This window comes from Strigops habroptila, chromosome 19, assembly GCF_004027225.2.
Source record: "Strigops habroptila isolate Jane chromosome 19, bStrHab1.2.pri, whole genome shotgun sequence".
In the NCBI taxonomy this organism is placed as follows: Eukaryota; Metazoa; Chordata; class Aves; order Psittaciformes; family Psittacidae; genus Strigops; species Strigops habroptila.
The window spans coordinates 1979907-2000545 of NC_044295.2; the positions used below are offsets into that span (position 1 = coordinate 1979907).

General features: G+C 68.7%; 3 protein-coding genes across 4 annotated transcripts; 1 reads left to right on the forward strand and 2 right to left on the reverse strand.

The window, feature by feature from the left end:
• Positions 1-143: 143 nt before the first annotated feature.
• Positions 144-6622, reverse strand: PLEKHH3 (pleckstrin homology, MyTH4 and FERM domain containing H3). Of its 2 annotated transcripts, none has more exons than XM_030508357.1 (13): positions 6333-6622; positions 4393-4448; positions 3628-3716; positions 3249-3443; positions 2978-3135; positions 2691-2814; positions 2256-2553; positions 1949-2156; positions 1625-1761; positions 1373-1493; positions 820-1269; positions 552-743; positions 144-470 (listed from the first exon to the last, which is right to left on the reverse strand). In XM_030508357.1, the coding sequence occupies exons 1-13, from the start codon at positions 6483-6485 to the stop codon at positions 252-254; spliced, it is 2400 nt and encodes a 799-aa protein (XP_030364217.1). In that variant the 5' UTR covers positions 6486-6622; the 3' UTR covers positions 144-251. The 2 variants fall into 2 exon arrangements, with proteins under 2 accessions (XP_030364217.1, XP_030364216.1); XM_030508356.1 differs by having other exon boundaries at positions 3243-3443; positions 6333-6586.
• A 2096-nt stretch (positions 6623-8718) lies between these two features.
• Positions 8719-10707, reverse strand: CCR10 (C-C motif chemokine receptor 10). The gene is made up of 2 exons (XM_030509048.1): positions 10696-10707; positions 8719-9846 (listed from the first exon to the last, which is right to left on the reverse strand). The coding sequence occupies exons 1-2, from the start codon at positions 10705-10707 to the stop codon at positions 8764-8766; spliced, it is 1095 nt and encodes a 364-aa protein (XP_030364908.1). The 3' UTR covers positions 8719-8763.
• Positions 10708-12158: 1451 nt separating this feature from the next.
• Positions 12159-20418, forward strand: CNTNAP1 (contactin associated protein 1). The gene is made up of 24 exons (XM_030508380.1): positions 12159-12299; positions 13242-13343; positions 13582-13775; positions 13873-14020; positions 14239-14442; positions 14519-14703; positions 14789-14932; positions 15228-15489; positions 15567-15716; positions 15782-15953; positions 16042-16148; positions 16251-16370; positions 16539-16742; positions 16847-17003; positions 17126-17253; positions 17351-17518; positions 17586-17804; positions 17880-18119; positions 18203-18439; positions 18519-18646; positions 18755-18848; positions 18967-19200; positions 19304-19351; positions 19437-20418. The coding sequence occupies exons 1-24, from the start codon at positions 12221-12223 to the stop codon at positions 19625-19627; spliced, it is 3915 nt and encodes a 1304-aa protein (XP_030364240.1). The 5' UTR covers positions 12159-12220; the 3' UTR covers positions 19628-20418.
• Positions 20419-20639: the final 221 nt, after the last annotated feature.

Here is a 20639-nt window from a genome sequence, read left to right on the forward strand (position 1 = left end):
CCCAGCGCTGGCAGAGCTGCCAGGCAGCACGAGTGCTGGAGGCGAAGGCACCGGGGTACAGGGGACAGGGACAAGCCTGGTGGCAGCGCAGGGACCTGCTGCCCTCCAGGGAAAGTGCTGGGAGGTGTGGGGGGCTCGAAATAAATTAAGGAAGTCACCAGAAAGGCACTGGCGGCGCGGGGAGGGCGAGCCCCGTCCCCTGCTCCGGAGCCGCCGCGGACCGGCACAGACCTGCCGCTCAGCACCGGCTGTCACGAGCACCCTGTGTGGCCACAGCGGCTGCCGGGCTGGCTGTGGAAGGAGGCCACCGGCGGCTGGTGCTGCCAGGGCCCGGCCGTGGGGCAGAGCCCCCGGGGCAGCACGGGGGGGTTGGAGGCAGCGGGGCTGGGGGCCGGCTCCGGGGACAGGGGCGGCTGCCGGGCGCCCGCGGAGGCGAGGTACGTGTTGAGGAGCTGCGCGATCTCCTCCACCTGTGGGCAGAGAGGACATGGGGCAGCCTGGGGCAGCCTGCACGGAGAAGGAGGGATGGAGGGGTGATGGAGACCCCTTACCTGGGAGGTCTCGAAGAGCAGGTCTCGGTCCTCCACAGAGAGGCGGAAGGTGCTGCTGTCCGAGGCACCGAAGGACGAGATGCGGCCGTAGCAGAAGCTGTCCAAGGGCTCGGGCTCCCCGGGCTTGTAGAGCGAAACAGCCTTGGCACCGATGCCCAGCCACAGCCGCTGCGGCGCGTCCCCCACGGGGCTCTGCGGGGACAGGAGGGGTCACAGGGCTGCAGGAGCCAGGGCTGCCCGCACCCCCCGCGGCCCCCCGCTGCCTCACCGCACGCACGTCCACGTCGAACAGCGTGGAGCCAAAGCCGGGCCACTCCCGCACCAGCGCCACGTACGCGGCCATGGCCTCGGGCCGGCCCATGCCCTGCAGCAGCTTCCACTTCTCCAGGATGGCGGCCATGGTGCTGGCACCCTCCTCCCGCAGGCGGCCCCGCAGGCGCTGGTCCCGCTCCGCGCGCTGCTTGGCCAGCGCCTGCCCCCAGAGCCCCCCGGCCAGCAGCCCCGCGCGCAGCCGCACGCCCCGGCACTTGGTGGGGGGCCGGTGGCGGGGGGCCGGCAGCCGCGCGTGCAGCACGTGGGGCGGGAAGAGCTCCTCCAGGCGCGGGAAGGGCGCATGGGTGGAGAAGTCGCTGTTGAGGCTCTGCAGGCGCAGCGCTGCCAGCGTCTGCAGCGTCTCCTCCGACGTGGGCACGTAGCCCCGCAGCACCATCTCGTGCGCCTGCGGGAGGGCAGCGTGAGCCGGCACGGCATGGCCACCGTGGCACAGCATGGCACGGCCATCCCAGCATGGCACGGCACTGCCACCCCAGCATGGCTCTTACCTGCTCGAAGAGGAGAGCGAATTCCAGGCTGTCCCGTGGGACATTGTCCGTGTCCAGGAAGCCGTAGTGTTTGAAGCAGAGCCGGCATGGCGGGTCCTGCTCCCGCTCCTCCCCAGCCAGGCTGCAGCAGAAGGGACCAGCCTCATCAGTGTGGGTGCAGGCAGGGGGAGGCAGCCCCATCCCATCCCATCCCATCCCACCCCACCCCATCCCATCCCATCTTCCCCATAGGCAGCAGAGCGGGACATTTACTTTTCAAACCTGGTGAGGACGTCGGCCAGCAGCGTGGCGCTGCCCACGGGCTGCTCCCGCCGCCGGGACTGCTCATAGAGCGCAAAGAGGTTGGGGCTCTGGGACAGCCCCAGGCGCGACACCAGCTCCTGGGCCACCTGAGGGGAGACAAAGGCAAGTGGTGGTAACAGACAGGTCAAGGTGGGCAAAGCCCTGGCCCCTCTCCATCAGGGTTCATCTGGGGGAGACCCACATGAGCCCTTCGCCACCCGCGGCACGCTGCCCGCCCAGCCCCACATGTCGAATGCCCCAAGCCCGCTGCCCGCTGTGGCTGCAGCCCCTCACCTCCTGGGCCGTGGTGTGGGAGCTGATGGCCACGCTGCAGGCCGGCGCCCCGGGGCAGTGCACGGTGCAGATCATCTCCTGCCGCCGCATCAGCACCAGGATCTCCTCCAGCGAGGGCACGCACTCCCGTCCCTTCGTCTTCCCCAGCGCCTCCCGGATGAAGCAGGCGTACTTGGCCATCTCCGAGGCGGGGAACCGGCTCTCTGTCCTGCAGAGGCACCAGGCGGGTCAGAGCGGCACTGAGGGGGTGAGGGCCCCGGCACCCTCCCTGCCCGCAGCCGGTGCCCGGTGCTCCGCCGGCACTCGCCTGTCCAGGTGGAAGCGCAGGAAGCGCAGGACGGGCGGGGAGGGCAGGAAGGTGCAGCTCATGCAGGTGAGCAGCTGCCAGTAGTGCAGGTCGCCCTGCCCGCCCGGCGCCGGCGGCTCCGTGGTCTGCTTCACCAGCTGGCAGTAGATCTCGTCCACCAGCGGGGGCAGGTCCAGGCAGGTCTGCAGGACGCCCTGCATCAGCGGCACCGGGTCCCGCTCCGACTCCAGCTGCTGCAGCGAGTTGAAGAGCTTCACGGCCTCGTCGCGCAGCGTGGTGTAGCTGCGGGGGCTGGGGGCTGCGGGACGGCATCAGGGTTAACAGCCCCGTGGGCTTCACCAGGACCCCCCCCAGACCCAGGCACCCGGGACCCAGCACCTGCCCGCTCCGCACAGCGCCCATGAACCGGGCTTTGTGCTCCCGCCTGCCCCTCACCGCTTTGGTCCAGGCTGCCATAGGGGAAGGGCAGCAGGGGAGCGTAGAGGGGGCTGCTGGTGTAGCGCAGGATGGGGTTGCAGCGGTAGATCTGCTCCAGCACCTCAGGGCTGCCGCAGTGCTCCTGGGAGGGAGAAACGATGGACTTGGCTGCAGGGGAGCTGCCTGGCCGAGTGCTGGCACAGGTACCCACTGTCATCACCCTGCACAGGTACCCACCACCACCTCCCCAGGGCACATGAAGCCCCACCAACCACCCCACCATGCGCCAGACCCACGGGGCTCACCTCGATGTCGCGCATGAGCAGCTGGGTGGGTGTCTGCACTGGCGCTTTGCTGTCGATGACCTTCTGCACCGCGCACACCCAGCGCACGGCCTCCTTCAGGCACTCCGTGTACAGGCGGTAGCAATGCTTCCTGCCGAACACTGTCACGCTCCAGTAGCCTGCGAGGGACAGAGGTACAGACGCAGCTCACGCACTGCCCACCACTGGGCACAGCCCCTCTTCTGGGTGATGGAGACCCCTGAGTTGGGAGGGTGATGCAGGGCACCTTTACCCGTCTCCTTGTAGGTCTGCTTGTCCGGCCAGAGCACGGAGCAGAGGCTGGTGAGCACAAGGGAGCCCAGCCGCCGGGCCCCCTTCTCGTTGCTGCTGTAGTAGTCCAGGGAGTCAGGCGTCAGCACAAACCAGTACCTCCGCGGCCGGATCCAGGGCGTCTTCACACCGCCCCGCACCTCCCGCTGCAGCCAGCCTGGGAAGGGGATGATGCTTCTGCTCCTACTGCCACCAACAGCATCCGTCCCACCAGCCCCCCAGTGCAGGGCAGGGTCTGCCCAGTGATCCCTGTGCCTCTGGGATGGGACCCAGACACGGTCGGGGCATGATCTGCCTGCCCCAGAGGCAGAGGCCCCTGTGCCCAGCGTGGCTGCACCCACCTTTCACAAGAGCATCAGGGTCATCCTCCACAGGCTCTGGGCCCTTCTCCACGATGAGGCTGCGCATCTCCTCTGCGACAAGCAGGGACCTGAGGGTGACAGAGGGCTGAGCGGTGCTGCCCACCAGCACCTCCCACGGCGCCGGTGCAGAGACCCGGCCTGGGGGCTGGGGGGAGCCGGGTCCCGAGGGGCTCTGGGCACCCCACAACCCCATGGTGGGAACACAGCAAAGCCATCGGGTGCAGATGACCCTGGCTAAAAATAAGCTGTTTGCAGTCGTGGCCCTGCCAAGGAATTCGGAAAATGAACAACCAGGAAGGAATGTTGGCAGCCGTGTCGGCACTGGGAGGACAGGGAGCGAGCAGGCCCCTGCGCCCCGGCACCCCATATCCCTGGGCACACAACACCCCAAGGCACGGCCTCTGCCGGTGGACACAGCCCGGCAGAGCCTCCTGGCTCCAGCAGAGCCCCTGTTGGCTAAGCCTGTGGCAGCCAAGCTATCGGCATGGCAGAGGGATGGAGACGTGCCCAGCGATGCACTGGGGATGGGGACAGAGGCTCTGCCGGCCTCTGCTCTAGCCAATAGACCAGCACAGCGTGGTGCTGGCCCCGTGAGCAGGATGGTGCAGCACACACTGGCAACGGTGCATCCTCCCATGGTGTGCCAGACCCCCAGCTCCTCCAGCACCACGTGAGGACTGGGATGGATGGGATGGGATGGATGGGATGGGATGCCCAGCAGGACGGACACAGGGCATCACTCACCGCTCCGAGCCACTGCTGCTGCGGGTGGGCTGGCTCAGGCTCACCTCCAGGGACCCCTAGGGAGGAAGCACATGTCTCAGTCCCACAGTCACTGCCTGGCACCCCAAACGTCGCCCAGATGCCTGCTCGTCTCCTCGCCAGCCCAGCTCCAGGCCCAGAGGGACAGGCTCACGTCCTGCTGCAGTGGGGCCGGGAGCCCCGGTGTCCCCGTGGCAGCCGCGGGGGCACCCCAGGGTGCGGGGCAGCCGCCGGGCACTCCGGCTGCATGTCCTTGGCTGACCCGGCCGGCGGAACACCGTGCAGAATTGCACAAGGTCAGTGCTGAGTAATGCGCTTACGGCACAAAGTCCCATTGTAATGGGGCCACTGACTTCCTGCCCGCGGCGGTGGGACGCGGCGCAGGGAAGTCCCTGGCCCCGCAGCAGGACGGGGGCCGGTTCCTCCTCGCGCGGCACAACTCGACATGGACGGTGCCACTCACGTGACGACCCCGGGACACGTGCTGGGACACGAGGCAGAGCCCAGGCACGGGCAGGCACCGGCACTGCCCAACGGGGCAGCCGGAGGCGCGACAGGCCGGAGCGCGCCACGGAACGCCGAGGAAAGGAGACAACTGCTAAAAATAGTGCCGGGGAGGGGGGAGCCTGTGCAGGTATGGCTGCGCTGGGGCAGCTCCAGCACCGCTGACCCAGGGCATTAAGGTGCCAGTGAATGGGGCCAGTGAATGGGGCCAGTGAATGGGGCCAGTGACCGTCCCGCTGCTGAAGCTGGGGAGGGCCCCACGCGCTGCTGCACGGCTGCAGGCACCGAGACGGGACCAGCTCCTCACCCCCAGGAGGACGAGGCCGTGGCGGCTCCTTCTCAGGGATATAAATAACCAGGAGCGGAGCCGCGGCGGCAGGGCCAGGGTAGCTGCTCCCACGCTCCCAGGAAGGGGCGGCCGCTGCGGCGGGTTCCCAAAGAGCCCCGGCCACGGTGACGGGCTCCCCGGGGAGCCGGCGTCACGGCCGCCCCCGCCAGCCCCGGCCCAGGGGATACTGGAAGTCCAAAGAGGGCTCCTGCCATTGCCGTGCCCTTGGCACTGCCACCGATGTCACCGGGCCCAGCTCCAGCCCTGCCACTGTCCCCTGTCCCTGTGGGGCTGGCGGAAGGAGACCCACTGGCTGGGAACAGCCGGGGTGGGGGGCTCAGGCCTGCGCTACAGGCATCGGGAAAGGGTTCGCAGCAATTGGGACCATGTCACCACCCCCAGACGCGGCCCCGGGTGCAGGAGGCAGCCGGGACGGGCAGGAGAGTGCCCGGGAGCCGGGGTTCCCCCCGCCGCCCCGCACTATCACCGTTCCCCGCGCACCCCGGCCGGAGGAAGCACCGGTTTCCGCCGCTCCGCTTCCCTAAACAGAGGAAGCGGCCGGAGCGGGGAGATCCAGGCCCGTTTCCCGCACGTGCTCCCGGGCGCTGCGGGCCGGGAACAGCCCCGGCCGCTCCGGCAGGTCTGTGCGGAGCCGGTTCCACGGGGACCCCCCCTCACCTCAGGCACCCCGGCTGCGGCACGGGGCAAGTCCAGCGCCGGTGCGGATCCGGCGCTGCCGGTGCCCCGGGCTGCCCACCCGGCCTGGCAGCGCCTCGGCTTCGCCCGCACCTCTGCACCCGACGGGCGCCCGGTCCCGTCGCGGCACTGGGACCCAGCCGGCCGCGGTCTCCGCGCCCCTCGGCTCTGCCCTGCGGGCTCCGGGACCCTCCGCGCCCCGCGGGGACGCGCCAAGGGCAGCCCGGGCGGCGGGATCGTCGGGGACGTGCGCGAGCAGGCGGCGGCCGCGGCGGACCGGGCCGAGCCGGGCCGAGCTGTGCGCCCGGGCGGGAGGAGCCGCGCACCACCGGTCCCGCCGCACCGTGCCCAGCCGCGGCTCCGGTGCATGTCCCGGCGCCGGTACCGGCCCCACCTGGTCTCCCTGGGCGCGGAGCTCGAAGGACGCCTCCTCCTCCTCCTCGGCCTCACCGTCCGCCTCCCGGTCCGCCTCGCCGTAGTCCCGCCGCAGCAGCGTGAAGCCCTGCCGGCAGCACAGCAGCCACCACAGCCCGCCCGGGAACGGCATCGCCCCGCCGGCACCGGATGGCACCGGGACGGGACCGGCCCCGCCGCCCGCCCGCGCCGCGCACCGGCCGCCGCCACCGGGACCGGCCCCGCCGCCGCCGCCGCCCCGGGCGGGCCGGGCCGGGCGCGTCACCGGCCGCCGCCAATCGCCGCGCGCGGCCCGGGACGGAGCCAGCGCGCCCGGGGCGGCGGGGCCGCCGCTTGCGTCATCTGCTGGGCGGGGGCGCACGCTGAACTGGGGGAGCACTGGGAGGAGCAGCGGGGGGTCCGGGCTGTGGCGGGGCCGGTGCTGTGGAGCCGCCGCCGGTGCAGGGCACCAGGCACCGTCTGAGCGCGGCACGGGCACCGGCACCGCATGCAGCCCACCGGTACCGGCACCGGGCCCCGTGCCAGGCGGAGAACGCTCGTTCCAGCAGCCCCGGCGTTGCACTGTCCGCGGCGTCGAGCAGCCCCACGGCACCGGTGCCATGTGCTGCCCCTCATGCCGCAGCACCAACACCCGTCCCGGGACGGCAGCTTGGCCAGTGCGGTGCCAGTGCCAAGCGTGTGCCAGCAGCAGCTCATGGGCTGGAGGGTGCCGTGCTCGGCCTGGTGCCGCCACCGTGGGGAGCGAGTGGAGGGGGCTCGTGGCAGAGTCACAGCCGGTGCCGCAGGGAAGCAGCACGGCTCAGCTGGGCCCTGCCTGGCAGCACAGGGTCTGTGGGTGCCGGTGCCCTGGGTGCTGTGCCGGTGCCTGGGCCCTGGCCCTGCTCTCAGAGCCCCAGAAGGGGTTAAGCACATCAGCCCCAGCTCTGGCTTCATTACAGCTGTTGGGTCAACACGCTCTGTGGGAGCCGGGTGCTGGGATGCGCACGCAGGAAGCGCCGATGCCAGCTCTCCTCCCACACAGCCTGCGCTGGGCCTGCGCCGGGGGCCGAGCCCTGCTGTGGGGCAGCCGGGGCAGGCAGCAGCACCGCGGCAGAGCCGTGGCGGGGGACAGAATGATGTGGGGAGATGGTGGTATGGCTGCGGGGCCAAGCCCAGCACCGCCATGGGGCCAGCGCAGGGAGATACTGCCCGAATCTGGTCCCACCATCAGCAGGGCCAGTGGAGGGCTGTGGGGGTGAGGGTCCATCACCCAAGCCCATCACTGCAGGGATGCGGATGCTGAGTCAGCAGTAATGGTGTTTCCGGCCCAGCAGTAGGTGAAGGATCCAGGACAGCTTCTCCCATCGGAATGCTGGGCTAATCCCGAGTGGGAGCCTCGGGGTGCGCAGGAAGCAGCCTCCAGCCCCGGCAGGACCAGGAGGTGCTTCCCCACACGTCCGGCTCCGCTGCGGACGCCTCATGGGCGGCTGCGCAAGAGCCAGGCCCTGTCCTGCTCCTGCACCCTGGTGCTGCCGCACGGCGCCGGGGGGGGCCGGCCCGTGGCCCTGTGCCCTCGGCAGGGTGCCAACCCCGGGGCTCGCAGCCCCTCCAGCACCGTGGGGACAGTGCCCTGAGCTCGGCCAGGGGCTATGCTGAGGGGTGACCCCCGCTCCTGCCCCAGCTGCCCCCTCCCGGGGGAGCTGCACAACCCGCGGGACCCCCGCTCCCGGCCCGGTCCCTCCGCTCGCAGCCGGTCCCTGCCCGTCCCACGGCTGCCGGAGTCGTCCCGCGCCCGGGAGAGCCCAGGCAGGGGACGCGGGGACGGGCGGGACACGGGCAGGGAACAGGCAGAGGACAGGCAGGAAGCGCGAGGCTCTGCTGCCGCCTGCAGGCAGCCCCGGCCAGCGCCGGTGGGCACGGCCCGACTCCCCCGCGCAGCCCCGGCCCGCACGGAGACGGCGCTCGCCCATCGGGACTCGACCGGGGTTTATTGTGAGGCTGGGCACCAGCCCGGGCGCACCGGAACCGCACAGCTCCCGCAGCACGCGTGACACTGCACCGCACCCCAGAGCACGCGTGACACTGCATCATCCCCAGAGCACGCGTGACACCGCATGGTCCCCTGGAGCACGTGTGACATTGCACTGAACCCCAGATCACATGTGACATTACATGGTTCCCTGGAGCACAGTGTGACATTGCAGGGTCCCCCCGGAGCAGCAGTTCACTGCGCAGCAGAGGCACTTGCAGGGCTCACGGACGCTGTGGGGCTGCTCTTCCCTCTGTCTGCATACGCACAGGCACCATGTGGGATGTCGGTTCTAGCCCTGCCAGGCAGCACTGCCCTGCACGGATGGGGCTGCCCCCAGGGATCCACGGAGGGGCCGAGCCCCGGGGTGCTGGTCCCTGCCCCAGCCGCAGGTACTGTGTCCCTACACCACGTCGGGGCAGGTGGAGAGCGACGTGCGCCGGCGGGGACTGGGGCAGCCGGGGCAGCGCGGGTCGAGGGGCCCCACGCAGCCGGCGTCGCTGGCCAGCAGCCACAGCTCGCGGCGGAAGCGCTGGCCCAGGAAGGCGTAGAGCAGGGGGTTGAGGCAGCAGCGCAGGTACGCCAGCCCGCCGGTGACCAGCAGCGCCAGGTCCTTGCGGCGGCTCTGGGCGCAGCTCACCTCCCAGCTGGCCAACAGCTCGGCCGCGTCCAGCAGCACCATGAGGCTGTGGGGCAGCTGCAGGGCCACGAATACCAGCACGAGGGCCAGCAGCACCCGCAGCGCACGGTGGGGCTGGGCGCCACGGGCCGCCAGCAGCGTCCGTGCCACAGCCGCGTAGCAGCTCACCATCACCAGGAAGGGCACCGCAAAGCCCAGCACGACCTGCACCAGGTTGGTGGCCCCTCGGGCCGCCCGCGAGACCGCGTGGGGGAAGACAACGCGGCAGAGCCGGAGGTCCTGGTGCTGCTCCACTCGGCTGTAGACGAACTGTGGCAGTGCCAGCAGCGTGGCCAGCAGCCAGGCCAGCCCTGCCGTCAGCCAGCCGTGGCGGCGAGCCCGAGGGCGCAGGCGGCAGGCAGCCGGCACCCGCACGATGGCCACGTAGCGGTCCATGCTGATGCAGGTGAGGAAGAGGAAGCCGCTGTAGAAGTTGAGGGCATAGAGGCCCTGCAGCGCCTTGCAGGTGGCTGTGCCCGGGGACCAGCGCTGCAGCGTGTCCGCGACAGCGAAGGGCAGCGTCAGGAGCAGCAGGAGGTCAGACAGGGCGAGATGCAGGAGGCAGACATCGGTGATGCTGTGTGCCCGGCGGTACCGGGTGTGTGTGAGCAGCACCAGCCCGTTCCCCACCATGCCCAGCAGTGACAGCAGCAGGTAGACAACAGGCTGGTAGGTGCGGGCGAAGCTCTGCACCGCCTGCTTCTCACAGAGCTCGGGCAGGATGCCACCCTCCCATGGGTCCCCATCCTCCCAGGTGTAGAAGTCGGTGGTGGCCGTCAGCTCTATTGGGACGGGGCTGGGGGTCGCCTGCACAGAGGGGGCTGTCAGGGATGCTCACACCCAAGGAGCCTCCTCCACCCGGCCCTGCACACAGGCAGTTTCGGTCTCACACCCTCCCCGAGCAGACGGAGGTTCACCGTGTGCTCAGTCATTGTGAGAGCAACCACAGGCTTCAGGAGCAGCCGCCTGCGGTGCAGAGCTGGTGGGGACGTGACCCCGGCCATGGCATCCCCAGTGCAGCTCCACATCCCACAAACAAACTGTGCTGCTCCTCAGGTCCCCAGGAGCCCAGCACCCAGCCCACAGCCCCGGCCGCCCTATGCAGATGGACCAGCCCAGAGCACCCATGCAGCACCCTGGGGACCCCAGTGCTGACAGCCCCACGCTGCCCAGTCCTGCTCCCAGCCAGAGAGGTCTCGGGGCGTCCCACTGCCTTGCCCAGCCTGCAGGCAACTGTGCACAGTGCTCCCAACTCCCAGCTTCTCGGCCCTGCTCTGGGCAGAGGGACAGCGCTGCTCCTGGGTCCCCATTGCCATGGAGGTCAGGATCCAGCCTGGCTCTGGCTCAGAGCAGCCTCATGACAGCAGTTTCACCCCAGCTCCCATCAGTGACCCTGATCCCCCACCCATTCCAGGGCCACAGGTGGGATCTGAACCCGGTGCTGGGGCAGGTTGACTCCCCAGCAGCTCCCGCAGCTCATTCCCTGCTCCAGGCACTGGCAACCTGGAGCTTTGGGCACTGCCCTGTGTTCCTGGGACTTTGCCTTTCAGCTCAAACCCACATGCCCCACGAGAGCCGTTTAAAAGCCACAAGAAAAGCCAGTGAAGGGGGTGTCCTCCCCGGCCCCAGCGAGCCCCTCGCCCCGCAGTCCCTCACCTGCTCCTGCATGGCGCAACGGGACCGTTCCCCTGGCTGGTGGGTCTGGAGCTGTCGGCATCTCGCACTCTGCAGCCTGTGGTTTGACCACGTGCAGCTCCCGATACTGAGAGCGGCGCAGAGCTCACAGGCCCAGCCCCAGGGAGGAGAGCGAGGAGGCAGATGTGACCCTGCTCTGGAGCCCGTCCTGCATCTTTTATTCTGTGGCTACCATCTGTTCTCTGGGGACAGAAATAGCAGCACTGCTCAGCCCCTGTCCCGTGGGGCTGGGGGACAAGCTGGGACAGCAGGGTCTGGTGAGGGCACCCAGTGTTGGGACACCCCGACCCCACTGGGCCTGTTTGTGGCTCCTGCCCCGCAGGGGCTGCCTGGTGGGGCTGGAGGAGAGGCTGGAGGGAAAGGGCCAAGGAGTGGAGCATGGGTTGGAACTGAGCTGGGCACCGGCAGGATGCTGGTCCCAGCCCAGCCCTGCCCTGCACCCCTGCGGCACTGGGCAGCCTGTTGCTGGTTGTTGACAACAAAATTCCCAGCTCCTCATTAAGGAGCGGCTTAGTTCCTGCAGGGCACAGGCCCCACTTTCCTCTCCCCAGGGAGGAACAAATTGATCCCCAGCTTTAACGGGCTTTCATCCATTTGCTGTGGTAATCCCCCAATCCCCCTTTCTCCCCGCTACAGCCGTCTCTGCCGCGGCTTATCCCAGCTCTGCCCCCGGGCCTCCTGCTGCCTGCAGCCGGGCAGGGTCCCTGCCAGCCCCCCCGCCTCGCCCCACATGCGGGTTTCTGTTCCCTCTTTCGCCAGCCCAGGCCTCGGCTCTGCCTGCACAGGAAGCGGCCCCGGCACCCGCAGCCCTGCCCCGGCTGGGCAGCGTCCTGGTGCCAGCGGTGCGGAGCTGCCCGCACCGAGCCCTGCCAGGCACCCCCATCCTCCGGGCTGGGTTCGGGGGGCTCCCTGCAGAGGGGGGGGGACTCAGCAGGGTGGTCTAAGGGGGAGGCAGCATATGTAGGACACGCAGCTGCCAGCCCCCCCGTCCCTTCCGTGGGTGTCTGGGGATGTTTGGCAACAGACAGGATAAATCCCATCTTCTGCACCACTGGAGAGAGATAGGCGGCCCCGAGACCCGCAGACCTTAATCTGCGGCTTGATTACAAACCGCTGCCACATCTGCTGCGGGTGGGCTGGGGGCACCGCTCCAGCCTCCCCCCGCCCCGGCCACTGCGGGCTCTGGGCACCGGGACCGAGCCCCGGGGGGGATGCGCTGCGCGGCCCGGGGAGACGAGGGCCGGGAACCGGTGACACCCGGGGAGCTCCCTGCACGGCCCCATTCGCATTCCCAACCTTAACCCCGGGGACCACCCCGCAGGGGCGCGGCACCGGGGAGGGCAGGGGGGCCGTGGCTCTGCGCTGCGCCGCATCCCGGTCCCGGGGCCGCCCCCGCCCCCGCCGTGGGCGGAGCTGCCGGCCCCGCTCCGCCGCGCGGCTGCAGCACCGGGAGCGGCGGCGCCGAGGGCGCTCGGGGCGCTCCAGCATGAGCGCTCGCCGCCTCCTCGGGCTCCTGCTCGCCACCTGCACCGGCCTCCTGCGCCCCGGGCCCGGCTGCCTCGCACGTAAGTGGGGCCGCAGCCCCGGGAGCGGCCGCTCCGCACTGCGGGACCGCACCCGTCCCCCGGCCCCGCACCCCTGAGCCGCACCATCCCCCCCAACTCCGTTCTCCCGGGCGTCCCCCGTTCTCCCCCGGGCACCTCCCGGCATCCCCTGGCTCCCCGGTCCGCGTCGTCCTCAAGGTCACTGCCGGACACGGGCATCCAGGCGCCCCCCCATCGCCCTGCCCGGGGCCGCCCCTCCGCAGCCCCCCCGCTGGCGGCACCGCACCGGCCCGGAGCCTCTGGGGATGCCCCAGGCACCCACCCGGCTGCGCCGCATCCCCGCGCCCGGCCGCACTCGGCCAGCACCTCGGCCAGCGCCGCCGCCGGTCCCGGCCCCGCCGCGGGCGGCACCGGACTGGTCCCTGCGGCCCCTCGGAGCTGGAGCCCTTGGCCCCTTCCCCCAGGGCCGGGGTGGCGCGGGGACGCGCTGGCTGCGGGGAATGGAGGCGGGGGACGGTGCAGGCAGGAGCGGTGCAGGCAGGGATGGTGCAGGCAGGGACGGTGCAGGCAGGGACGGTGCAGGCAGGGGTGATGCAGCATTAGGCGCAGCGCGGCTGCCCTGGCCCCGCAGTGAGGCCGGGGGTGCAGCAAACGCTCCTGGGCTCCCCGTTTTCTTCCAACCCGGCCGGGGGTGCCTTGCGCGGGGCTCGGGACCCGGACGGAGCCGTCTTTGCGGGGCGTTTGCCCGGGGCCCCGGGGCGGGGGGGTTCCGACGCCCACGTCAGTGCAGAGGCGGCCGGTGCGGGGCGTTTGCCCGGGGCCCGCAGAGGTGTGTCAGCTCCGCTGCAGTGGGAGGGCAGAGCGGGAGCTGGACCCGCCGCGCCCGCGGGGTCCCGGGGTCCCCAGAGCCATGGAGGTCACCCCAGTGCCCAGAGCCTGGCCGCAGCCCCACTCTCCCCGCAGGACCCTGCTATGATGAGCTCGTTGCTCCCCTCTACTCCTGGTCCCTCGGTGCCTCCTCCAGATACAACATCTTCTACTCGGCCACCTTTGCCCGGCTGCACAGTGAGTCCACAGGGAGTGGGGTGCAGACAGGGTGGGGGGACACCCATGGGCAGGGGTTGTCCCCAGCAAGATCTTGCCTCATGTGGGGCTGAGGGGTCCTCGGGTGCCCACGGCAGAGCCCTTGGCATCCCCCGGGGTGGGGTTGAGTCACGCAGCCCTTCAGCTCCCACCCACAGCCCGGTGCTGCAGTGGGGCTGAGCAACCAGCCCCTGCTCCTGCTGAGCCGCTCCCCCTGCAGGCACCAGCGGCTGGTCCCCTGACCCCCGGGACAAGCAGCCCTGGCTCCAGATCGACCTGATGCAAAAGCACCGGATCAACGCAGTGGCCACGCAGGGGACCTTCAACACCTACGACTGGCTGACGCGCTACATCGTGCTCTATGGAGACCACCCCACCAGCTGGAAACCCTTCTTCCAGCAGGGCAGCAACTGGGTAAGGGCTGGCCAGGGGTCCCTACGGGAGGGGGATCTGGGAGGAGCAGAGACCCCCAGCCTGGAGCAAGATGCTGACGGTGGCCTTTCATCCCCAGACGTTCTTTGGGAACGTGAACGAGAGCGGGGTGGTGCGGCACGACCTGCACTACCCCATCCTTGCGCGCTACATCCGCATCATCCCGGTGGCCTGGAACCCCCGCGGGAAGATTGGGCTGCGCCTGGGCCTCTACGGCTGCCCCTACCGTGAGTACCTGACCCGGGGCTCCAGCAGCCCTGCGTGGGTGGGCTCCACCTCTCCCCTGGCTCCAGCATGTCTGGAAAACCCTTTCCCAGAGGGGTTGTGTCCAAGCAGTCTGCAGTCATCAGCTCTGGCATAAAGCATAGCAGGATGGAGCATTCCCCATGCCAGGCGCCTGCTGCTGCGGGCAGTGACGTGACTGGGGCCGCTCTGCTCTCCCCAGGGTCCCACGTGCTCTACTTCGATGGGGATGATGCCATCTCCTACCGCTTCCGGGCCAAGAGGATCAGCACCGTAGAGGATGACATCTCCTTCAACTTCAAGACGCTGGAGCAGGATGGGGTGCTGATGCATGGCGAGGGCGCGCAGGGCGACTACATCACAGTGGAGCTCAAGCAGGCTCAGCTCTTCCTGCACATCAGCTTAGGTGAGCTGGGGCTGGGGGATGTGGGGCTGGGGGGCGCAGGGCCAGGGAGCCACCAGCTGAGGCTGCCCGTCCCCAGGCAGCAGCCCGGTGCATGCCAGCGAGGGCCACACCACGGTGACGGTGGGCAGCCTCCTGGATGACCAGCACTGGCACTCGCTGCACATCGAGCGCTACGGCCGCCACGTCAACCTCACGCTGGATGGGGAGGTCAAGCGCTTCCGCTGCCACGGCACCTTCGACCAGCTCGACCTGGACACAGAGGTGGGTGCAGTGGGCAGGGAGCTGCCAGGATGCTGGCACACAGCGGCTGCTGGCGAGGGGCTGACGCCCTCCCTCTGCCTCCCAGCTCTTCTTCGGGGGTGTGATTGACCAGGACAAGCAGCACCTCACCTACCGGCAAAACTTCCGGGGCTGCGTGGAGAACATCATCTTCAATGGGGTCAACATTGCCGACCTGGCCCGGCACCGGAGACCCAACATCCGCTTCGAGGTCCAGCCCTGGGTGGTAGCCCCTTCCCCCGGGGCTCTATCACTGCTGTGGGGGGACCCCTTTCCTGGAGGAGGACCAGGTCCTCAGCCCCACTGTGGGGTGACATGAGGCCAGGCAGTGGCTGTGCTCAGCCGTGCGGCACCACATTGACCGTGGGAGGTTGTTCCTGGCCCGGGGCATCTGCCTGGTGCTACCAGACAACGGGATCAGTCGGGATTGACCAGGGCCAGGGCTGTGGGGATGGGATGGGATGGGGGGCATCCCCCCACTCACCGCCTCCCGTGATCACCTCCAGGGCAGCGTGGGCCACTACTGCCGGGACCAGCTGCACAACCCCATCACCTTCGCCGGCATCAACAACTACGTGCGGGTGCCAGGGATCCCACGGAGGAACCGTCTGTCCGTCAGCTTCCGCTTCCGCTCCTGGGACACTGCTGGGCTCCTGCTCTATACCAGCTTCGCCGACCGCCTGGGCTCCCTCGAGGTGGTGCTGAGCGAGGGGCAGGTCAACGTCTCCATCGCTCAGCCTGGCAAGAAGAAGCTGGAGTTTGCTGCAGGTGGGCTGCGGAGCCGGCGCAGGGCTGGTGGCGGGCTGGTGGCAGCGCCTCTGATGCACCCTCCTGTTCCTGCACAGGGCATCGCCTGAACGATGGCTTCTGGCACTCGGTGCAGCTGGTGGCGCGGGACGGCTCAGCCGTGGTGACCATCGATGATGATGATGGCGCCGAGTTCCGGGTGGCGCATCCCTTCCAGCTCCGCACCGGCAGCCAGTACTTCTTTGGAGGTGGGTGGCGGGGGGAACCGGGGCGATGGGTGCCTGGGGACCGCTCACCCTGCTGTGCCTTGCAGGCTGCCCCAAGCCGGCCTCGGTCACCGGCTGCAGGTCGAACCAGACGGCCTTCCACGGCTGCCTGCAGATGCTGAACGTGGACATGCAGCCCGTGGACATGGAGCTGCTGGAGCAGCACCGGCTGGGGCAGTACTTCAACGTGTTCTTCAATGTCTGTGGCATCACGGACAGGTATCAGTGGAGACAGGGGTGACAGTTGGGCATGGGCGGGCGCTGGGGGCTGCGCTGGTGCCAGGACAGGAGCCCTCTGTGCCCTCAGGTGCACCCCCAACCTGTGCGAGCACGATAGCCGCTGCATCCAGTCCTGGGATGACTTCATGTGCATCTGCGACCTGACAGGGTACAAGGGAGAGACCTGCCACAAATGTGAGCCTGGGGTGTTGGGGTGGGGGGCAGCACGGGCCCCTGCTGCTCCTCCTACTGCCGGGTGCCCCCCATGCTGACCCCAGCCCTGTTTCCTGCTTCCAGCCCTTTACAAGGAGTCGTGCGATGCTTACCGGGTCAGCGGGAAAACCTCGGGGAACTACACCATCGACCCGGACGGCAGTGGGCCACTCAAGCCCTTCACCGTGTACTGCGACATCCGAGGTGGGTGCAGCAGGAGGGTGCGGGGGTCCCTGGTGCGGGTGGTCCCTCTGACCAGCCCTGCTCAGTGCCCTCAGGGGCCAGCCCCTGCCTGTGTATCGGGGCTGGAGGAGGATGGAGGGAGTGGGGGTGTCCTGGGAGGTTGGACTGAGCATCCCCCTGCTTCTGCAGAGGACCGAGCATGGACCATCATCCGGCACAACCGCCACTACGCCACACGGGTGACGGGCTCCAGCGTGGACCAGCCCTACCTGGGTGCTGTGGAGTACTGGAACGCCTCCTGGGCTGAGGTCTCAGCGCTGGCAAATGCCTCCGAGTACTGCGAGCAGCGCATCGAGTTCCACTGCTACAGCTCCCGCCTGCTCAACACCCCCTGTGAGCACCGGGGGGAGCAGGGCCATAGCATGGGGCTGTGCTGTGGGGCTGTATTGTGGGACCATACTGTGAGACCATGTCCTCACCCTCCCCTGTGCCCGCAGCCGGGCTGCCCTTCAGCTTCTGGATGGGCCGCAACGACGAGCGGCACTACTACTGGGGGGGCTCTCGGCCGGGCATCCAGCGCTGCGCCTGCGGCCTGGACAAGAACTGCGCCGACCCCAAGTACTTCTGCAACTGCGACGCCGACCACGCGCTGTGGTGAGCGGTGGCGGGATGGGGCTGGGGGCACAAGGGGCGCAGACACTGGGGTTCAGGCAGGGGCAGGCTGGTGAAGGGACAGAAGCCCCTCATGGCCCCTCCAACACGTGTGCCATGTGCAGGAGAACGGACAAGGGACTGCTGACCTTCGTGGACCACCTGCCCGTCACACAGGTTGTGGTTGGAGACACCAACCGCACCGGCTCTGAAGCCCAGTTCCTGCTGGGGCCACTGCGGTGCTACGGAGACCGTGAGTGTCTGGATCCACCGAGGGTCCCGTGCCCACCGGGGTGCCATAGCTGCGGTGGTCCATGCCCATCCCTCACTGCTCCTCTTGCTCCCCGCAGGCAACACCTGGAACACCATCTCCTTCAACAAGGGCGCAGCCCTGCTCTTCCCCACCTTCCAGGCCAACCACAGCCTCGACATCTCCTTCTACTTCAAGACCACCGCCCAGTCCGGTGTCTTCCTGGAGAATCCTGGCTCCCGAAACTACATCCGTGTGGAGCTCAACAGTACGGGCAGGCGGGGGGGCGAGGGGTGGCGTGGCCGGGGGCTCCTCCCGACACCGTGTCCCTGCAGCCACCAGGGACGTGGTGTTTGCCTATGACATCGGGAACGGGGACGAGAACCTGACGGTGCGGTCGGCGGTGCCCTGGAACGACGATGAGTGGCACCAGGTGAAGGCTGAACTCAACGTGAAGCTGGCGCGGCTGCGGGTGGACAAGCTGCCCTGGGTGGTGCGTCAGGCTCCTCCGCAGAGCTTCGTCCGCCTGGACTTCGACAGGCCCCTCTATGTCGGTGAGAGCCCAATGTCATGTCCCCCGTGCCCAAGTCCCCGTGTGTCGCTGGCGCTGACTCTTGGCCCCACTGCAGGCGCGGCGGAGCACAAGATGCGCCCGTTCCTGGGGTGCCTGCGGGCGCTGCGGATGAACGGGGTGACGCTCAACCTGGAGGGCAAGGCCAACGAGACAGAGGGTGTGCGGGTCAACTGCACCGGCCACTGCCAGGACCCGCCAGTGCCCTGTCAGAACAGCGGGCTCTGCGTCGAGCGCTACAGCCACTACAGCTGCAACTGCAGCATCTCTGCCTTCGATGGGCCCTTCTGCAACCACGGTGAGTGCGGGGTCCTCTCCGGGGCCAGGATGGGGCTCCTGGTGCTCCCCCGGTGCTCCCATCACTCTGTGTGTGCCCTGCAGACATCGGCGGGTACTTCGAGGAGGGCACCTGGGTGCGCTACAACATCTTGCCCATGTCGCTGTATGCTGCCCGCGAGTTCGCCAGCATCATCAGCAGCCCCTGGCAGCCCCTGCCCGGCTACAACCTCACCAGCGAGGAGGTGAGCTTCAGCTTCAGCACCACTGCGGCGCCCGCCGTACTGCTCTATGTCAGCACCTTCGTCAGGGACTACATGGCTGTGCTCATCAAGGATGATGGTGAGGGAACCTGCGGGGACCTCCCTGGGTACCGCGGCCTCATGGGACCCTCCTCCTGACGGCGCCGCTCTGCCCACAGGGAGCCTGCAGCTGCGCTACCAGTTGGGCACCAGCCCCTACGTCTTCGCCCTCACCACCAAGCCGGTGACAGATGGGAGGCCCCACCGAGTGAACATCACCCGCCTGCACCGCACACTGTACACCCAGGTATGGGCCGGGGGGCTGCGGGGCCGGGGTGAGGCTGGGAGGGGGCACGGGCAGGGTGGCAGGAGGCGGAGGAGGCTCGGCAGGAGCTGACACCATCCCTGTCGCCAGGTGGACTATCTCCCGGTGATGGAGCAGCAGTTCTCCCTGTTCGTGGACAGCAAGCTGGACTCGCCCAAAAACCTGTACCTGGGGCGCGTGATGGGTGAGCTGGGTCCTGCCCTCAGCTGCCCGCTGCCATGCTGGGGTTTCAGGGTCTCCACTGCCCAGCATGGTCCTTGTCCTCTGCGGGGGATGAGCCTTCTCCTTCTGTGCCCCCACAGAGACCGGTGTGATTGACCCCGAGATCCAGCGCTACAACACGCCTGGCTTCTCAGGCTGCCTCTCAGGGGTGAAGTTTAACACCCTCGTTCCCCTCAAAGCCATCTTCCACCCCACCAGTGTCCTGCGCCCCTACAGCATCCGGGGCGAGCTAGTGGAGTCGAACTGTGCCTCCATGCTCCCCCTCACCACCATCCTCATCCCTCCCGAGATGGATCCCTGGTACATGGACATCGGTAAGTGCTGTGGTGGGACCCCCCCAGCAAGCATCAGCTGCGGAGGGAATGCTGCAGCACAAGACCCCGCTGCAGCCGCGTCTCAGCCGCTCTGTCTCTGCAGAGTTCCCCCACGTGCACGATGATGGCTGGATCGGGATCATCATCGGATGTAAGTGAAGCACCTGGCTGGTGCCCCCCACCTCTGCCCTGGCCCTGCGCCCCCCCAGCCCCTCACCGCTGCCTCTTCCCTGCAGTTGTGATCTTCCTGCTCCTGCTGCTCGGGGGGCTGGTGGTGCTGCTGTACTTCTACTACCACCGCTACAAGGGCTCCTACCACACCAACGAGCCCAAGGCCATCCAGGACTACGGCAGCGCTGCCAAACCGCTGTCGGCACGCAAGGACCAGAACCTGCCCCAGATCCTGGAGGAGGCCAAAGGGGACTAGTGGTGCCTGGGGGTGGGACGGGCTCGCAGCCCCACAGCCCTGGGGCCGAGCGAGCGTCGCGGGACCAAAGGGCCAAGCGCTCCTGAACTGCCAACACCCGCCAGGGGCAGGACCGGCCCCCGCCGCTGCCACCGCCCCGGCCCCAGAGCGTGGCCGGGACCCAGCACCCAGCCCCGGGCACGGCAGCAGCGCCAGCACCCGGCTGCTGCCCCCCCCAGCGCCCGCCCTGCCCCACCGGGAGCCCCGGTGCGGGCAGCATCGTCCCTTGGCAGGGAGCGCGGGACCCGCCGCCCCGCTCACACGTAGATGAGCCGCTGCTTTGCTCGCTTAAGCCAGAGCCATGAGGAACCCGGCACCAGCCCCGCACCCAGCAATACCTGCCCGTGCCGGCGACCGCCGCCGCTGCCGCGCATGATGCCACCGTACCTCGCTGCTGCTTTCATCCGCTCAGGTAACGGATCCTTTCTACCGGTTTTGTTGCTGGATATTCTACTACACTCCGGTTTTTTTATTCTGTCGGTTTGTATAAAAATCCAAAGGGAAGCTCCTCTTGGGTGCTGCGTCCGCGGGTCCTGGTCTGTAGGTTGCTGCTCTCTGTCCGAAGTGCCGGTCCTGCCGGTCACCTCCAGCCCAGGGAACGCTCCTGTTCACTCGCTGTATTGTGGTAAGACGACGTTACAGAAACGCATTTACCCACCCAAAGGCCGAGCTCCACTGGGCACTTTATTTTTACAAAACCTGTTTTGTTGACTGAGATGTGAAGATACTCAAATAAAGGCAGAATGACAGCGGTTGATGCTCCCCAGCCTTCCCTTGCGCAGCCAGGAGCTCCCCTCCATGGCTCAGCAACGCCCACTCCTGGAGCAGGATGCGGGATGGGAAGAGCCGAGGCTGGATGCAGCTCAGCCTCCTGCTATGCCTCTACACACACACATCCTGCTCTCCCACCACACACCTCTGCCTCCTCCCAGGCCTGAGCCAGTGGGGACCCAGGCAGTGGTGGCACCGGGTG